The 16,193-nt window shown below is 39.6% G+C and overlaps 1 protein-coding gene and 1 pseudogene across 1 annotated transcript; one reads left to right on the forward strand and one right to left on the reverse strand.

Moving 5' to 3' along the window:
• Nucleotides 1-2,275: 2,275 nt before the first annotated feature.
• LOC132130523 (choline-phosphate cytidylyltransferase B-like) lies at nt 2,276-7,708 on the forward strand. Its single transcript, XM_059542247.1, has 8 exons — nt 2,276-2,445; nt 3,319-3,418; nt 3,497-3,613; nt 3,766-3,917; nt 6,287-6,365; nt 6,441-6,583; nt 7,068-7,256; nt 7,360-7,708. The coding sequence occupies exons 1-8, from the start codon at nt 2,344-2,346 to the stop codon at nt 7,555-7,557; spliced, it is 1,080 nt and encodes a 359-aa protein (XP_059398230.1). The 5' UTR covers nt 2,276-2,343; the 3' UTR covers nt 7,558-7,708.
• A 2,132-nt stretch (nt 7,709-9,840) lies between these two features.
• LOC132130328 (pyruvate dehydrogenase (acetyl-transferring) kinase isozyme 3, mitochondrial-like) overlaps nt 9,841-16,193 on the reverse strand; it is a 53,618-nt pseudogene continuing 47,265 nt past the window's right edge.

Raw genomic sequence — 16,193 nt, forward strand, 5'->3', positions numbered from 1 at the left:
CATCTCCATTTTATATTCCCCGGTCGGACATCTTTGCCAGTTCTATATCCTCGGCATTAGTTTTTTTTAGGTTTAAAAAACTTTGCAATTGCAAGTTTATTTTTAAATTACATACATAGAAAAGTCTTATAGGTATGTTGCTGTTCTTGATCATGCAGATCTTCATTACAATATGATTAGCTTAGGTACTTTTTAAACACAAGCCCTCAATTATGTCTAGAGATTTGTTACGTAGTGCGAAGCATTGATTCTGATTGGTGGAAAAATTTGCCATTTATATAAAATGCATAGATAAACGATATGATTTTTAATTGTTATACATTTAAATAATTAAACGTCTCATAAAAATCTACTCCACAATGCAGTCAAAAATCCAGACAAAAATAAATTCCAAATGGTATATCATACTTCCATAGGTGACTACTGACTTTGAATGAATAACTCCTGAAAATGATCACACTTTATATTTAATTACTACCACTCCAAAAATGTAAAACCACTTAACATTTTTCATATTTCCTGATGTAATTGCATACCAAAAAAAGTTGACAGGCTTGGCAAGCTTCTCAACTAAAGGAATGCACTGCAAGATGTACCAGTATTAGAAACAACAATCCAGGTGGGGCTAGGCAAATTAAAGGAAAAGGAAAGCCCGATATTTCCTTGTTCGTACCAGCAGTATTAAGTTAAAGTCAAATTTTTTCCAGTGAAAAAAAGATACTAGAAGGTGCATCAAATATTTACAACATGTATTTCTTTAATAAATGTACTAATTACAAATGCAATACAATAAACATTCAACAGTTTTGGTGTATGACAACAAGCTTGCTGGGGGATTAATGAAACCTGGTCTACCACAGCCCACAGAGAATAAGGTTTTACATTTAGGCCATTACCAACTTTAGGTACTACCCACAACCCAACCACAATCAATGTCACCTTTATTTATATAGCGCTTTAAACAAAATACATTGCGTCAAAGCAACTGAACAACATTCATTAGGAAAACAGTGTCAATAATGAAAAAATGATAGTTAAAGGCAGTTCATCATTGAATTCAGTTATGTCATCTCTGTTCAGTTAAATAGTGTCTGTGCATTTATTTGCAATCAAGTCAACGATATCGCTGTAGATGAAGTGACCCCAACTAAGCAAGCCAGAGGCGACAGCGGCAAGGAACCGAAACTCCATCGGTGACAGAATGGAGAAAAAAACCTTGGGAGAAACCAGGCTCAGTTGGGGGGCCAGTTCTCCTCTGACCAGACGAAACCAGTAGTTCAATTCCAGGCTGCAGCAAAGTCAGATTGTGCAGAAGAATCATCTGTTTCCTGTGGTCTTGTCCTGGTGCTCCTCTGAGACAAGGTCTTTACAGGGGATCTGTATCTGGGGCTCTAGTTGTCCTGGTCTCCGCTGTCTTTCAGGGATGTAGAGGTCCTTTCTAGGTGCTGATCCAGCATCTGGTCTGGATATGTACTGGATCCGGGTGACAATCACTAAACCAGTAGGGGTTCAGTCCCTAATTGGTAGTGGTGATTTCTTTTTTATTGATTTATGGTAGATCTTGTGTTTTGCGCTCCACCCACTCTAGCTCCAAGGAATACCACTTCTTTTTATTGTGTATCTGCATATGACTCTACTCTTTACCTGATTAACATTTTATGAAGTAATAGGGACCATGTTAAACTCAGAGCTCAATATAGTGCTGCAGCCATGATGTCAAAACCCTGAAGACTAATTTTCCTGTCTGGTAAGTATAAACTGACGATAACTGGACATTTTGCTCTACAATGTCGATTACACATCCATACTAAAAACACAAATTTTAAAGCTGTTATGTTTAGTTTTTAAAAATATACATTTGTAATAAGTAACTACAAAAGAACTTCTGGAGTGTGAGTATGTGCAGTTTATGTTGTACACAAAAATACCCAATTATCATCAATTTATGTTAAGCATAGACCTTGTTTTTATAATAATTTATTTATATGTTTGCATTTATGTTTGCATAATTCAGTTAAAGATATGTGGCTCTACATCTTTGTTGCTATTTTAGCCACTCCCTGTGCAGAAGCTGTCAAGAGGCTTCTAGTAAACAAACAGAAATTCAGAAGGATAAATAGAAAGATCATACCACACAATATGTTTTAAAATAATACATTTGTTTGAGCTTACAAAAGATTTAAGTCACAAGAAAAATCAACCTTTGTACTTTTGACTCGTCACAAGGGTCAGTGTGACTGGCCAGTTATCAGTATAGGAGTAAAAGCATAGGATTGTCACACATCTGACAAGCGCAAGCAGTGCAAAGCCAAAAGCAAGTGACAGTCAACTAAAATCTCTACTATGGTGAACAGGAGGCGAAATGGATCTCGTGCTAATGGTCGTGCCGGTCGAGGAGTTGTTAATGCACAACAACAGCAGCAATGCAAGCAGTCACCTATGAAGGTTAGTTTGAACAACTCATAATATTATAATTCTATAATTTGACCATACAGCATCTGTTTTCTCTGAATCATGGACTTTTCCTGCCCTTTCTGAAATATTCTTAGCTATTAAGACTATAACTAACTACAGAAATATATGTCAACTTTATATTAGGAAATGTAAAAATATGCATATCTCTACCAGGACAATCCAGCCAAAGATTTGTTTAAAAGTAGTTAAATCACCCATAACACTTTAAAATGCACTGAAAATCTCTTTGATGAAAATAATATGAAACAAAAAGAGCAGAACGTCGATTTACATTACTGGCATTTCTATTACATAACCTCTGGAGTTCTATAACTGAGTGCAAGGTGCAGATTCAATGGCCAACACATTCCTCTACTGCTTTCATGGCCATTATTATTTGTTTTATATGCAGCTTGTAGTTCATATCCACCTTTCATATGCATTAAGCAGTGGTGTGGTGTGATTATAATATCTATATCAGTGAACAGCTGATGGTTCAAAGTTCAACATCATAGATTATTGGGAGTTCATGCACACACCCATTCATACATGTTTATTGAAAAGGCGACTGCCTATGTTCATCATTTCTTATCACAATGACAAGATAATTGACAAAACATTTGATTAAACCTTTTAAACTTTGTTCAAAGAAGTATCAAAAACTTGTTTGTACATTCTGCACATCACATTTTTATATATAGTGTTTAATTTAACATCGAAGTACTGTAATTTTGTCAATTCAGACAGCTTCATCTGTTCTGTTCCACAAAACACCATTTATGTGGCATACATGTGCTTTACTTGACTTGTTGCCAGTCATTTTCTGATGATGCATACTGTAATAACAGCCAATATTTTCAACAGGCTCTTAGAGAACCAGCCATCTTTGCTAAACAATCAGGCAGCACCTCGGACACTCCACATGACAAAGTGACTTTAGCCCAGGCTCGCCGTGGCACGCCAGGTGAGTGAAACAGTCAAGTGCAGCTCCAAGAATTCTTTGAATCTAAATTGCATGTAAGTTTGTTTTGCTTTTGTGCAGCTCGTAGACCCGTACGAGTGTATGCCGATGGAATCTTTGACCTCTTCCATTCAGGTCATGCCCGGGCTCTGATGCAGGCCAAGACTTTGTTCCCAAACACATATCTGATTGTTGGTGGTGAGTCACACTAGCACACGTACACTCTTATCCAGTTTTGCAGGAAAACATACACATCACTTTCAAGTGTCCAAAATTTGGAAAAGCCAAAAGTCTTATTTGCATTGTGTTTGTCTGATGACTGCTACAAACATGGTGTGTATCTCTTTCAGTATGCAGTGATGCCCTGACGCACAAGTATAAAGGCTACACAGTGATGACAGAGGATGAACGTTATGAAGCCCTTATACACTGTCGTTATGTGGACGAGGTAGTCCGTGATGCTCCCTGGACTCTCACTCCTGAATTCCTTAAAAAACACAGGGTAAAATAATATTCAGTCCATTGTAGTATAAATAAAATAAAATGATTGATTATGTAATTACATAAAATCTCATATTTACCCATGACCATTTTGTGTGCTTTTTACTTAACATTCTGTAAAATTTTGACATCCAAGAAATAATGTCATTTTAACACTTTCTATAGCATGATGAGAGGATATGTAAATAACTGAATAACCACAATTCTACATTTGGTCACAAATATCATCAAACTACTGAGTGAAACTCAATTTGAAACCCTGTTACCAGTGTTATTTTAGTATAATTGATTATAGTATAGTTTTTGTATTAATTAGGTTTTTCTGCTTTAATTTTTATATAATTTTGTTGAGTATTTTTGTAATGTTTATTATTTATTATTTTTAATATGTATATAGTTTTCAAGGTTTAGTTTATAATTGCTGTTTATTTAGGTTTAGTTAATTTTAGTACTTCAAATGAAACAACAAAAAATATTGCCTTGGCATCTTCTGTAGCTGAACAAACAAAAAACATTTTATTAATTTAATAACAATATTTTATCAAAATAACACAGTTGCAAAAGTTGCAAATGACATACATTTTAGAAGAAAAGAAAAAACGACCAAAAATTATATAAAAATTAATTTGGAAGTAAAGTGACGTGTGGCCAAGTATGATGAGCCATACTCTGAATCTGAGCTCTGCATTTAACCCATCCAAGTGCACACACACAGTAGTGGACACACCAACACCTGGAGCAGATAGCCCATCAATTCAGTGACAGTAGAGACAATCTGAGCCTGTGGCAGGGGATACAGACCATTGCAGACTACAAGCCCCCACCGCGGATCTGTGACAGCACCATCTCCCTGCTGAACAAGCTGATCACCTTCTTTGCTCGCTTTGAGGAACAAAACAGCACCACTGCACAGAAGATTCCACCTCCTCCCGGCGACCAGGTGATGACACTGTTCATGGACAGCGTGAGGAGATCCCTCAGCAGAATCAATGCCCGCAAACCTCCGGGTCCTGACAAGATTCCTGAGTGTCAACTGAGAGACTTTACAGTGGAACTCACTGATGTCTTCAAAGAAATTTTCAACATCTCACTAAGTCAACACAATCATTCCTCAACAGCTCATTCACAAACTGATCTAACTGGGGCTCAACACTTCACTGTGCAACTGACTGTTGGACTTTCTGACTGGAAGACCTGCTGAGCCCCCTTCTCTTCACTCACTCTTCTGACACACGACTGCACACCATCACACAACTCCAACCTCCAACCACAACTGATAAGATCGTTGGTGTCTCTACCCTCTCTCCAGGACATTTATGGAACCCGTCTCACCCGTAAAGCCCTCTGCATTGCAGGTGATCCCACACAACCACCACACAGCTTCTTCAGTCTGCTGCCATCTGCGGAGCTACTTTAGTCTGCAGACTGCAAGTGTTGTTCAGTTGCTTTGACGCAATGTATTTTGTTTAAAGCGCTATATAAATAAAGGTGACTTTGACTTTGACTTTGACTGCGGAGTCTCCAGGCCAAGACCAGCAGACTGAAGGACAGCTTCATTCATTAGGCTGTCAGGAAGCTGAATTCCCTCTCGACCTTGCCTAATATCTTTTGCCACAGGCACCACTGAACTCTTAAACCCCTCCCTTCTTTTGCCAAACCACCTCCCACCCAGCTCCCACATCCCCAGGTCCTTCCACTCCCCCCTCCCACTAACAAACTCTGACCTGCACATCACTTTGTGCAGCATTGGTCTGCTCACATTCTCATTCAACTACCTCTTCAGTCAGATTAAATAAAGAACTGCTCTCTGAGCTTTTTGTCATTTTAAATTAATCTAAATAAGCTCTTTTGCACTACAATCATTTTATCTGCACTGTTTGTTTATTTCACTGGTTTGAACTCTATCTGTCATATGCCTTGTGCTGCTTTATTTAACTGTATTTTAATTTACATTTTTTATTTACATTTTTTTATTATAATTTTTAACATTCCCTTATTTGTATAGTTGTATTTTATATTTAATCTGTTTCTATCTGTATTTTTATGCTGTACTGTAAGTGTTATCTGTATGCACCATGGGTCTGAGAGTAACGCAATTTCAATTCTCTGTATGTATGTGCTGTACATGTGGAAGAAATGACAATAAAGCAGACATGACTTGACTTGACTTACCTCAGTTGTGGTATTGAGGGTGGAAGAAAGCGCTGGTTATTCACTCCCCCCACCAACAATTCCTGAGACTCCAAGGCCACAACTGCCCCTGAAAAAAAAGAGAGGTTTAGGCTCATGGAGAAGCTCATACAGTAACTGGGATCTCTGTGTCAGTGTGTCATACCTGTTTATTTATTTATTTTTTCAAATTGTCCACAGATTGACTTTGTGGCACATGATGATATCCCATACACCTCTGCTGGATCAGAAGATGTCTATAAACATATCAAAGAAGCAGGTAAAGACTTTAACCACCACCAAAGTATACATTTATAGAACTGAGTCAAGGAATTTCTTCTAAATTGTTTGTAAGGAATGTTTGTGGCTACTCAAAGAACGGAGGGGATTTCTACCTCTGATCTCATCACGCGTATTGTTCGAGACTATGATGTCTACGTCAGACGTAACCTGCAGAGAGGATACACAGCACGGGAACTCAACGTTGGCTTCATCAATGTAAGAAAGAAACTGTATTGCTTAAAAAAGACTAGGAATACAATGAAAGTAGCATTAACAACCGTTACACCCTAAAAAATAAAGGTTCCAAAAGGGGGGTTTCACAGTGATGCTCTAGAACAACTATTTAAGGTCCCTAAAAGAAACTTTGAATAGTTTCTAAAGTGTAAAGAACATTTTTAAAATCTAAAGAAAATTTTTCCACTTTAAAAAAAACTTGTGTCTAATGGAAAGTTTGATATGATGTTAAATATTCTTTATGGAACCATAGATTCCAATAAAGTACCTTTATTTATAAGAGTGTATGATAATTTGGAGCACATACCCAGCTCCCATTTGGTTTTACAGTATAGAAAAGTTTTGACGACATTCAAAATTCAGTGAAAGTAATGAAACCATATGGGTCTGGCACTATATGAGGAAGAGCAAATGAATTCACAATTTACATCTTTAGGTGAGCTATTCCAGCTGTTTTGATTGACAGGAGAAGAAGTATCGCCTTCAAGAGCAGGTGGACAGAATGAAGGAGACGGTGAGGACGGTGGAGGAGAAATCCAAGCATCTAGTGCACCGTGTTGAAGAGAAGAGCCATGATCTCATCTACAAATGGGAAGAGAAATCTCGCGAGTTCATAGGAAACTTCCTGGAGTTGTTTGGTCCTGATAAAGCCTGGGTAAATGAGGGGCATTAACAAAGCTGGGGCATTACACATGCAGTTTTTTTGTTAGTTTTTTTGGTGTTTTGCATTTCAAATTGATGTTCTTTGTGCCCTGTAGCACATGATCCAGGAACGGAGTGGCCGTGTTCTCCAGGCCCTGTCTCCCTATCAGTCACCAAGTACGTCGCCCAGCTCCAGTCCCACCAGAGGTCGCTCAACATCACCTGTCTCCCAATGGCCCCTGCGCCGCTTCCATTCACCTCCTCATAAAGGAGCCTCTGTCAGCAGCAGTGAGGGTGACGAGGGGGAAAATTAGGTGGAGGTTGGCTCTCCTACCAACTGCACATTTGCACAGGCACCTTCTCATTTTGTTTTCTGTATATATGCACCAAAATGCTTGATCTTGAAATGCTCAAAGATCCAGAATGGCTTCATAATTCAGTAGAAGAAAAAGTATATATGTAATAAATAAATAAATAAATAAATAAATATATATATATATATATATATATATATATATATATATATATATTTAAATGTTTTATTGTTCATCAGCTAGAAAAAAAAAACATTTTGAAAGTGATTTTATCAATATTGTTTTTCTGTGTTGTTATTGTTATATCAGTCAAGTGTACTACCCTATTCCTATATGATTAGAACGATTACTACATAAAAACATATTTGTGATTATTTTATGAAACACTGTTTTTCTGAACGTAATAAAGGGTGTACCACTGACCTAATGTATGAGTGTTTTAATAAACTGATATTGAACATATAAAATACTAATTACATATTTAATATTATGCTAATATGATTTGTTGACAGTTTCCAAAGTGATCAATAGATACTGATAATGAAATGTACAGTAGAAATACAGAAATATTTTAAATCTAGTACAGAAATACTATTAATTAATTAATTAATATTATTATAAATGATATAATACATTATCATCAATTTATTACCCCAGTCATGAATCATGTATCTCCCCATTGTGCTTAAAATAGATCCAAAGCATGCCTTAAAGTGCTACCAGTGCTTGGGTATTATGTGTTTCTTTAGTAGAATTTAGCAATGCACTGAAACAAACATATTTGAAATGCATTCTGAAATTCACAATACACTGGGCAGAAAACTGAAACTAAACAATTTAATTAACTAATTATTGGTTCAGTTATTTGCCAGTATCGTTGCATAAATAGTAGAAATATATTTGATAGTAAATTTAATTTCATAATTTATACTACAAAAGTTTGGTTTGGGAAGTTTTTATTTTTGTAATGTTTTTGAAAGATTTCTCTGCTCAACAAGGGCCCATTCTTCATATGTTGGTAATTCAGTTAGCTGGATTTGATTTTTGACAATTTGGCATGATCTTGGATTGTTTGGTTCTTCAAAGCTCATCCCAGGGTTGCTTCCATAGCAACAGGTCCGTAAGCTTCTACCTGCTTTGGGGGCAGGTTTATTTCATGTAAACAGGATTAGATTGCATATTTTTAAGCAGAATTGATACTTAAAATCTGTCCGCTACCACCACTACTTTATTACAAGAGTATCCTACTGATCCAGGAAAAATCATTTAAAATAATAATTTTATTAATTAATTTATAGATAATATAATAATGTACAATAATGTGTAGTCTTTAATACTACAGACACAGCCAATTCTCTGTAGTTGTTCTGTATTGTATTGTAGTTCTATTTGTATTCGAGTCTTACACACATGCTATACAGATAATGTAGAGTCATGTATTAATTTTAGGGATGACAGCTATTATGGGAGTGGCTTGATGGAGTGCAGAAGATGCAGATTACATGAACTTGAACCTTAAGAAAATGTAATTAATGCTGCCACGTAACAAATCTGTTCATATATAAAATTAAATGAATGGCTAATTACTACAGTGAAATAAAAATTTAAAGCCTATACAAATATTAAAAATTGTGTATAAAAAATTGTTAAACCAACCCATGAATGCACAATTATCTTAGATCTCTCACTCTCACTAATGTAAAACTATTTCTATACACCGCAATGAACACACACCGTGAACACACATCCGGAGCAGTGGGCAGGCTTTTTTTTTTTTTTTGCTGCAGCACCTGGGGAGCAGTTTGGGGTACCTCAGTCGTGGTATTGAAGGTGTGACGGCGTGGTAGAGACGGCGCCGTGGAAAGAACAAGGTCTGGGTCCAAATAAAGGGAAGAGACACTTTAATATAAACGAGAACGAAAAGGCCAACATGGCAAAAACAAAACAGAAACAAATCACGGTGACAAGCCAAGATGCAAAAACACGAGTACAATAAATCAAAAATAACATTACAAAATTCAGGCAGCCAAAGAGGTGGGAGTGTGGACATTGTATAATAGTGAACCAATGGGGAACAGCTGTGTGTGTAAGTATGTGAGTGGATGAAACAGGTGTGCAGAGTGAACCAGGTGTGTAGTGTTAAGGTGAATGAGTCCGGGAGATGGGGAATTGGCACCCTCTGGTGGTGAGAGGGAGGAACACCGGGTCCAGCCTCATGATAGAAGGTATGAGAGAGCGTTGTACATTCACTCCCCTCACCTACAGTCCCTGCCGGCACAATACTCAAACCCACAAACTTTGAATTATGAGTCCAACTACAATAAAGTCATATTTTGGCTTTATACTGTATGTGGATGCGTCACTGCTCTGGTTATTCCAGTCATCAGCCTCAGTACCTGTCTGGTAATGTTGCCACGCTGACTTATTGAAGACTGGAAAGAGCATGGAGAGAGTGAGAAAAAAACACTTCTAGTTTCTAGTTGAAGCTAATGTTCTTACCCACAAATAGAAATGTCAATGCAAATACATTAAGACGAATTACTGCATTTGTCCCGAACCCTTCAATTGAGTACAGGTTATAGTCTTCCTGAAAGTAGTGTGCATAGAGTCTAGAGATTGGCAGTCCATAGCCAAAACCAGCCTGCAGAGTCAATATAAACAGGCTGCATGAACCCAGCAGTTTGAAAGGCATCCAGACGTGGTGTTGGACCAGTGGAATACATGTACCTAATTGGAAAGACAATGAATCTTTCTTAAGGGGACACCTCCACCTTTGTCACTAATCTAAGACACATAAACATCAAATTAATAAAGTGCAGAAGTTGCCACAAATATTCATGCTTTTGTGAAACAGTGCGGAACCTTTACTGAGAGATCCTCTTTTCCCAGAGTAACCATTGCTTTCACTGGAGGAAGCCCCTCACTGCTTTTTTCATAGAGCTTCACTGTTGCCCACATGGAATTCTGCATATGTACACATAATTGTCAGACTATGTGCCATGTTTTGTGTGTGTTTTGGTCCCCATGTGTTTCCATGCCCATATTTGGTCATTAATGTTCCTGTCCTCATTGTGTTAATTTGACTCCAGGTCTTCCCCGTTTATTTAGATTGAACCCAGGTGTGTCTCGTCATACCCTCATCATGTCATGTGCATAAATAGTGTTCCCCATTCTCAGTTCAGCATCCAGTATTGTTAATATTATTTCTGATGTTCCTGTGTTTGGTATCCCCTTGTTTCTCGAATTAAATTCAAGTTCTGAACATTCTCCAGTGTCTCCTTGTTCCCCGTTCCTTCCACACAGTGAAGTGTGACAGAATACCGCACCATGACTTCAGTTACGACATTCCTGAGTCAAGTCCACCGGCTGCACAATGTCAAACCCCTCGGCTACTGCAGCGAAAAGCCCACCGGCAGCCCAGTTTCCCCATAACCAAGGGAGGAGGATGAAGAGGAATCAATTCCTGATTCCTTGTTTAGCCCAGGGAGGGCTCCTGACCCCAAGTTAAGCCCAGGGAGGGCTCCTGAGTCCCTGTTAATCCCAGGAAGGGCTCCTGATGGGCTTATGCACATGACTCCTACTATCTCATCAGCTGTGGTACACAAAGAGCTGAGGAAAATCAATCCCCTAAAAAGAGCAGGGCCAGACAACATCCTAGGGCAGGCCCTCCGAATCTGTGCTATGGAGTTGGCTGATGTACTCTCTTCCATTTTTCATTTTTCTCCCTCAGTCAGAGCACCGTCCCCCACCTGCTTCAAGACCATGCACATTGTCCAGCTTCCCAAAAAGAGCCCCCGACCTGCCTGAATGACTACAGGCCAGTAGCACTCAATTCGATCATCATGAAGTGTTTTGAGAGAGTGGTGCTGACTCACATTCAGAGCAGTATGCCGGACATATTGGACCCATTGCAGTACGCATATTAGCCCAACAGGTCCACCTCAGATGCCATTGCTGTTCTCAGTCCCACCCTCTACACACTGTTCACACATGACTGTGTTGCATCCCACAAGGACAACATAATACTGAAGTTCACTGATGACACTGCAGTGATACGACAGATCACTGGTGGGGATGAAGCAGCCTACAAGAGGGAGGTGGCCAGTCTTGCGACATGGTGTGAGGACAACAAATTTACCCTCAACATGGACAAGACAAAGGAGATGATAGTGGACTTGAAGGAAAAGAGGAGAACTCTCCAGCCACTGTTTATAAAAGAGCTTGAAGTGGACAGGGTGATCAGCTTTAAATACCTAGGGGTCCACATCACCGAGGACCTCGTCTGGACACTCAACACCACCCAGCTGGTTAAGATGGCACAACAGCTGCTTTACTTCCTGAGAAGGCTGAGGAAGTTTGTCATGTCACCTCAGATCCTCAACAACTTCTACAGCTGTGTAGTTGAGAGCATCTTGACCAGCTACATCACAACATGGTATGGCAGCACTACAGTGAGGGACCGTAAACGTATGCAGAGAGTGGTGAAGACTGCTGACTCCTCAGGAGCATCAGCATCAGGACTCCTCTGCCTTCTCTGCAGGCCATTTGACCATCGCAGAGTCCACAGAAGAGCTGCATCCATCATTAAAGGGGGTACAATGGTGTTTCATGTATTCAGAGTTGTTCACAGTGTTAAAGAGATGGATTCTCATGCTAAACAAGGCCAAAGTTGTAAAAAATAATTTAGAAGAATGACTGAGAATTTCTGTGCCGAAAATCTTACTTCCTGGTTGGTACGAGTTTCGGCAGTTTTTTTTTTTTGATCATGGATCTAATGACGTAGATGAGAGCGGACTCCTTATATGAGCATTTCTCTCGGAAAAGCACGCCCACGCACACGTTGACCAGAGGAGAGCGAGACTGCGCACATCAACGCACTTCAAAATCGTCGGCAACGCTTCATAGGATTGGTTCGAGAATACCTCCAAATAAGTGCGTTTTTGGATGTGAGGGCAAGTTTACCGTGTTCAGCTTCCCCAAGAACCCAGCGTTACATGAACAGTGGATGCAATTAGTTTTTCCAGGGCAGCAACGGAGTGTATCAAGTGCCTTTGTCTGTTCTGGTCATTTGAGTGACGAATGTTTTATAAACAAGGCCCAAGTTGACGCTGGATTTGCACATCGTTTGCTATTAAAACATTGAGCCTTCCCTGTGATAAAAGACCCCATTCATCTAAGTACAATTGCATCAGATTTCTGTATTTTGTTGGAAATGAACACATAAGTGAATATATGTTAATGGAAACAACACGAAACATCAGTATTATAGCTCAGCCCATGGCACGCCTCGAGGAGCTCTGCTTTTTCCAGAAAGAATCGGTATGCTGTATTTTTCTTTTATAAATATGATAAAACTAAAGACTATTTGGATATATGAAGGATGCAGTACTACTCTATAGGTACTTAAGATTAACATGAAATTAGGTGAAACTGTAGCTGTGTCCCAAAGTTGAGTGTACGCACTTCGAAGGCCACGGACTTCGAAGACCAGGTCTCCGAAGTGCACGAAGGGCCCTCCGAAGTGCGTGAGATGCTCCGTCTTCGCAGGATTTCCTAATTCCGCCACCAGAGGTTCCCGATTACCGCTCTGTCGCATAGCAACAGTACAAGAGGAGCACTGACGAGAGCACAATCCTGCCAGGGCAGGTGGAGCCAGAACTGCTCATTTTTGCTTTCATGATTTACGCCATAATGGAGGAGACGGTGATGTACCTCAGGCTCAGCCAAGACCGAGGCCACGTAAATTACAATGGTTTGCTGTGTCCTTTGTCGGATTAAACTTTAAATGCAGGTACTGGTTCGGAGCTTACTTGAATAATGTAATGATGCATTTGAAAAACTACAAAATACACAAACACACACATAGCAGTTAAAATGCTGACTGATATCTTACAAAGGTGTAGCCTCACTGGGTTGTACATTATAATTAACTCAAATGATATATAGGGAATTTTAATAATTAATCAGGAATATGATTAATATATATATCTCATATGACAGTTACATTAAATTATTGAAGATGAAAAATAGGTCAATTGTATATATCAATAACTCATTACAAGGCACTGTAATTTACTCATTAATATGTCAATATTCCATTCTTCATATCAAATATAGTGATATCTCTTACTGTGAATTACCGCAAATCAAACAGTGGTTTGTACAGCAAACGGGCGTAAGATTAACTTATCAACTTTCAATAGGGTTATCACTTCTTAGAAATCAAGGAAAAATAGTCTCTGGCCATGAAAATATTTTCCTATCCTTATGAAATTTCGGTTACTGAAAAGTAACGAGCTTGTAGCTAAGATCGGACATTTCATTGACTCGTGATGTGATGATAATACAGACAGTAAACTTTGTACGAGACATAACGGAATCCAAGTGAGGGAGAGAGAGAGAGAGAGAATGAGTGAGAGAGGATGAGAGTGAGAGATGAGAGAATAGGCACGATCACAAAATAAGCTCAGTTATGCAAACTCACAGACAGTAACCCTTGAAAGACAACAACGAATCAAATCACCTTGAAAAGGTAATAGACAAACTTTAAGCAGCATTTAAATCTCCATAGAGAATGATACTTGCATGTGGTCTCTTAGTGATTGGGCGTGTTCTCTCGTGTCTCCTGGGGCTGCTGCGGAATCGCGCGATATTTGAAAGGTCCAACAAACGTAATGATTCAGAATTCGTCTTCCTCGTGTAGAGAGGAACTTAGTGAGTAAAAGAAATGAAAACAATGGAGATGAAAGCTACGGAGATGAAAGCTCCCGAAGGAGCCATGAGAACAGGCTGTTCTCTCAGCCGCCGTGCTGAGATCAACGGAGATAGAAGAGGACCGAGAAGCCAGAGGGACAAGAGAGGGAGGAACTTCCTGGGTCAGTTCTTATGGCTTGACTGGTTCACGCCTCTGTTTGCGTGAACAAACAATGAACGTCCGCGATCTGAAGTGGGAAAAACGTTCCTTTGTCTCTGGGGAATTTCAGCAGTGATATTCTAGCAAGTTCGTAATTCCAGATTAATACATTTTTCATTAATTTCCTTTATATAAGTGAGTCCGTCAAAGCATGACGATTAAACAGATTCCAAAAATAACATATATAACTGATAGAAACACAACGTTACATTCATATGCAGAATTACACACATTTAAAATTTGATTAACACATGATAAAACTGCAGATACTCCAATTTATATGGGGAAACATCTACTGCACAAAAAGGCAATACTCAATACATTTAGAATACATTGAGTATTATTATTATTTTTATTATTATATATTATTATTATTATTATAGTACTATTCTCTTTCTCTTTCCTGTCCTGTTTCCCATAGGTCGTAAAGTTTTATGATCTGGTCAGGGGGATAGAGTTACAGAATCATGACTCTTTGTGAGAACATTCATTCCCAAAACATTTCCAATTTACAAGTCAGCAATTTATAATCCTCGCATAACAGGATTAACCACTTTATGCAACACACACCACTATCAAAATACATCTTAGTAATAAAATGACGAAGGTAAAGAACGTTAAGAAAGGTTTGTTTGTGTGTGTGTGCTTATGTGTGTGTGTGTTGTGGAATGTGTTTCGTTTCTCCTTTGAGGCTGCTCACGTGACTGTGGAATTTCTCATCCAGAGTGTCGTAAATAATTTAAATCCAGCCAGGCTGGCGCCAGGCCAGGCAATTAGTTTAGAGAGAGTTGGGTTTATATGCCTGAATTCAAAATCTACAAGCTTTGGGTTTGCATTGTTTTAGATTCAATGAACCTTGATTCATTAGTTCAGAACCAATGAATCGATGAACTGCATATCCGTTACATCCCCCCTTTCCGTCGGATGAAGTCACTGTGTGGACATCATCGGACGGCAATCATCACAATGGGCAGATGACAGGTAAATCATGATGGTCGTGTAGCAGGTGGATCATGATGGCAGGTGGTTCATGATGGCAGGTGGTTCCTGGAGCTGAGGATTCAGCTTGATGAGGTTCGGTGGTGTCTTTGACTTGGCACCCCCTTTCCGGGGATTCCATCGGAGACCTCCAGCTACGGTTGTCGTGAGTTTGGCTGTAGAGGTTCGCATCTCGTTGAGTCTCCTGTATAGGATGAAGGTCACGCCAAGGGTCAGGGTGTGACCGATGACAGTGGAGATGCACCGTGCAGTATCGGCAGCAGCCCAGGCTCGGACCACAGATGACGGGTTCAGAATGGGCTGTCGAGACAGTGCTTGGAGGGCTGTGTCGACGGGAGCAGTGTCAATGTGTTAGGTGGCACCTTTCGGTACTCGAATCCACATGCTCTGGTCAAGCAGGTTGACATGGGTGGCGGTGTCATGCTGGTCGTAGGTCAGTGTAGCTGTATGCACAGGAGTGTTGACGAGCCATCTGTCACCTACAATCTCTGCTTGTGTTTCTGTGACTTGTATACGAGGCTTGGCTTTGGCAGGGCAGCGTGTGTCGCTGACCAGGGGTTGCAACCTGCAGATTCCTTCAGCGTTGTGTCTGAGGAAGGGTTTGCTAAGGCAGAGATAATGAATGTCTTTGGTCAAAGTACACATGTGCAGGTTTGGGGCCAGGTACAGCTGTGTGTCGCTGTCGTGGTAGGCCACCACATCTGGAATGTGTGTCTTGGTGTGG

This window comes from Carassius carassius, chromosome 47 (genome assembly GCF_963082965.1).
Source record: "Carassius carassius chromosome 47, fCarCar2.1, whole genome shotgun sequence".
Classification (NCBI taxonomy): Eukaryota; Metazoa; Chordata; class Actinopteri; order Cypriniformes; family Cyprinidae; genus Carassius; species Carassius carassius.

Coding starts and splice junctions, on each gene's coding strand:
- LOC132130523 (XM_059542247.1), top strand. CDS start 2,344: ATGGTGAACAGGAGGCGAAATGGATCTCGTGCTAATGGTCGTGCCGGT. Junction 3,419..3,496: donor GGCTCGCCGTGGCACGCCAG/GTGAGTGAAACA, acceptor GCTTTTGTGCAG/CTCGTAGACCCGTACGAGTG. Junction 6,366..6,440: donor TAAACATATCAAAGAAGCAG/GTAAAGACTTTA, acceptor ATTGTTTGTAAG/GAATGTTTGTGGCTACTCAA.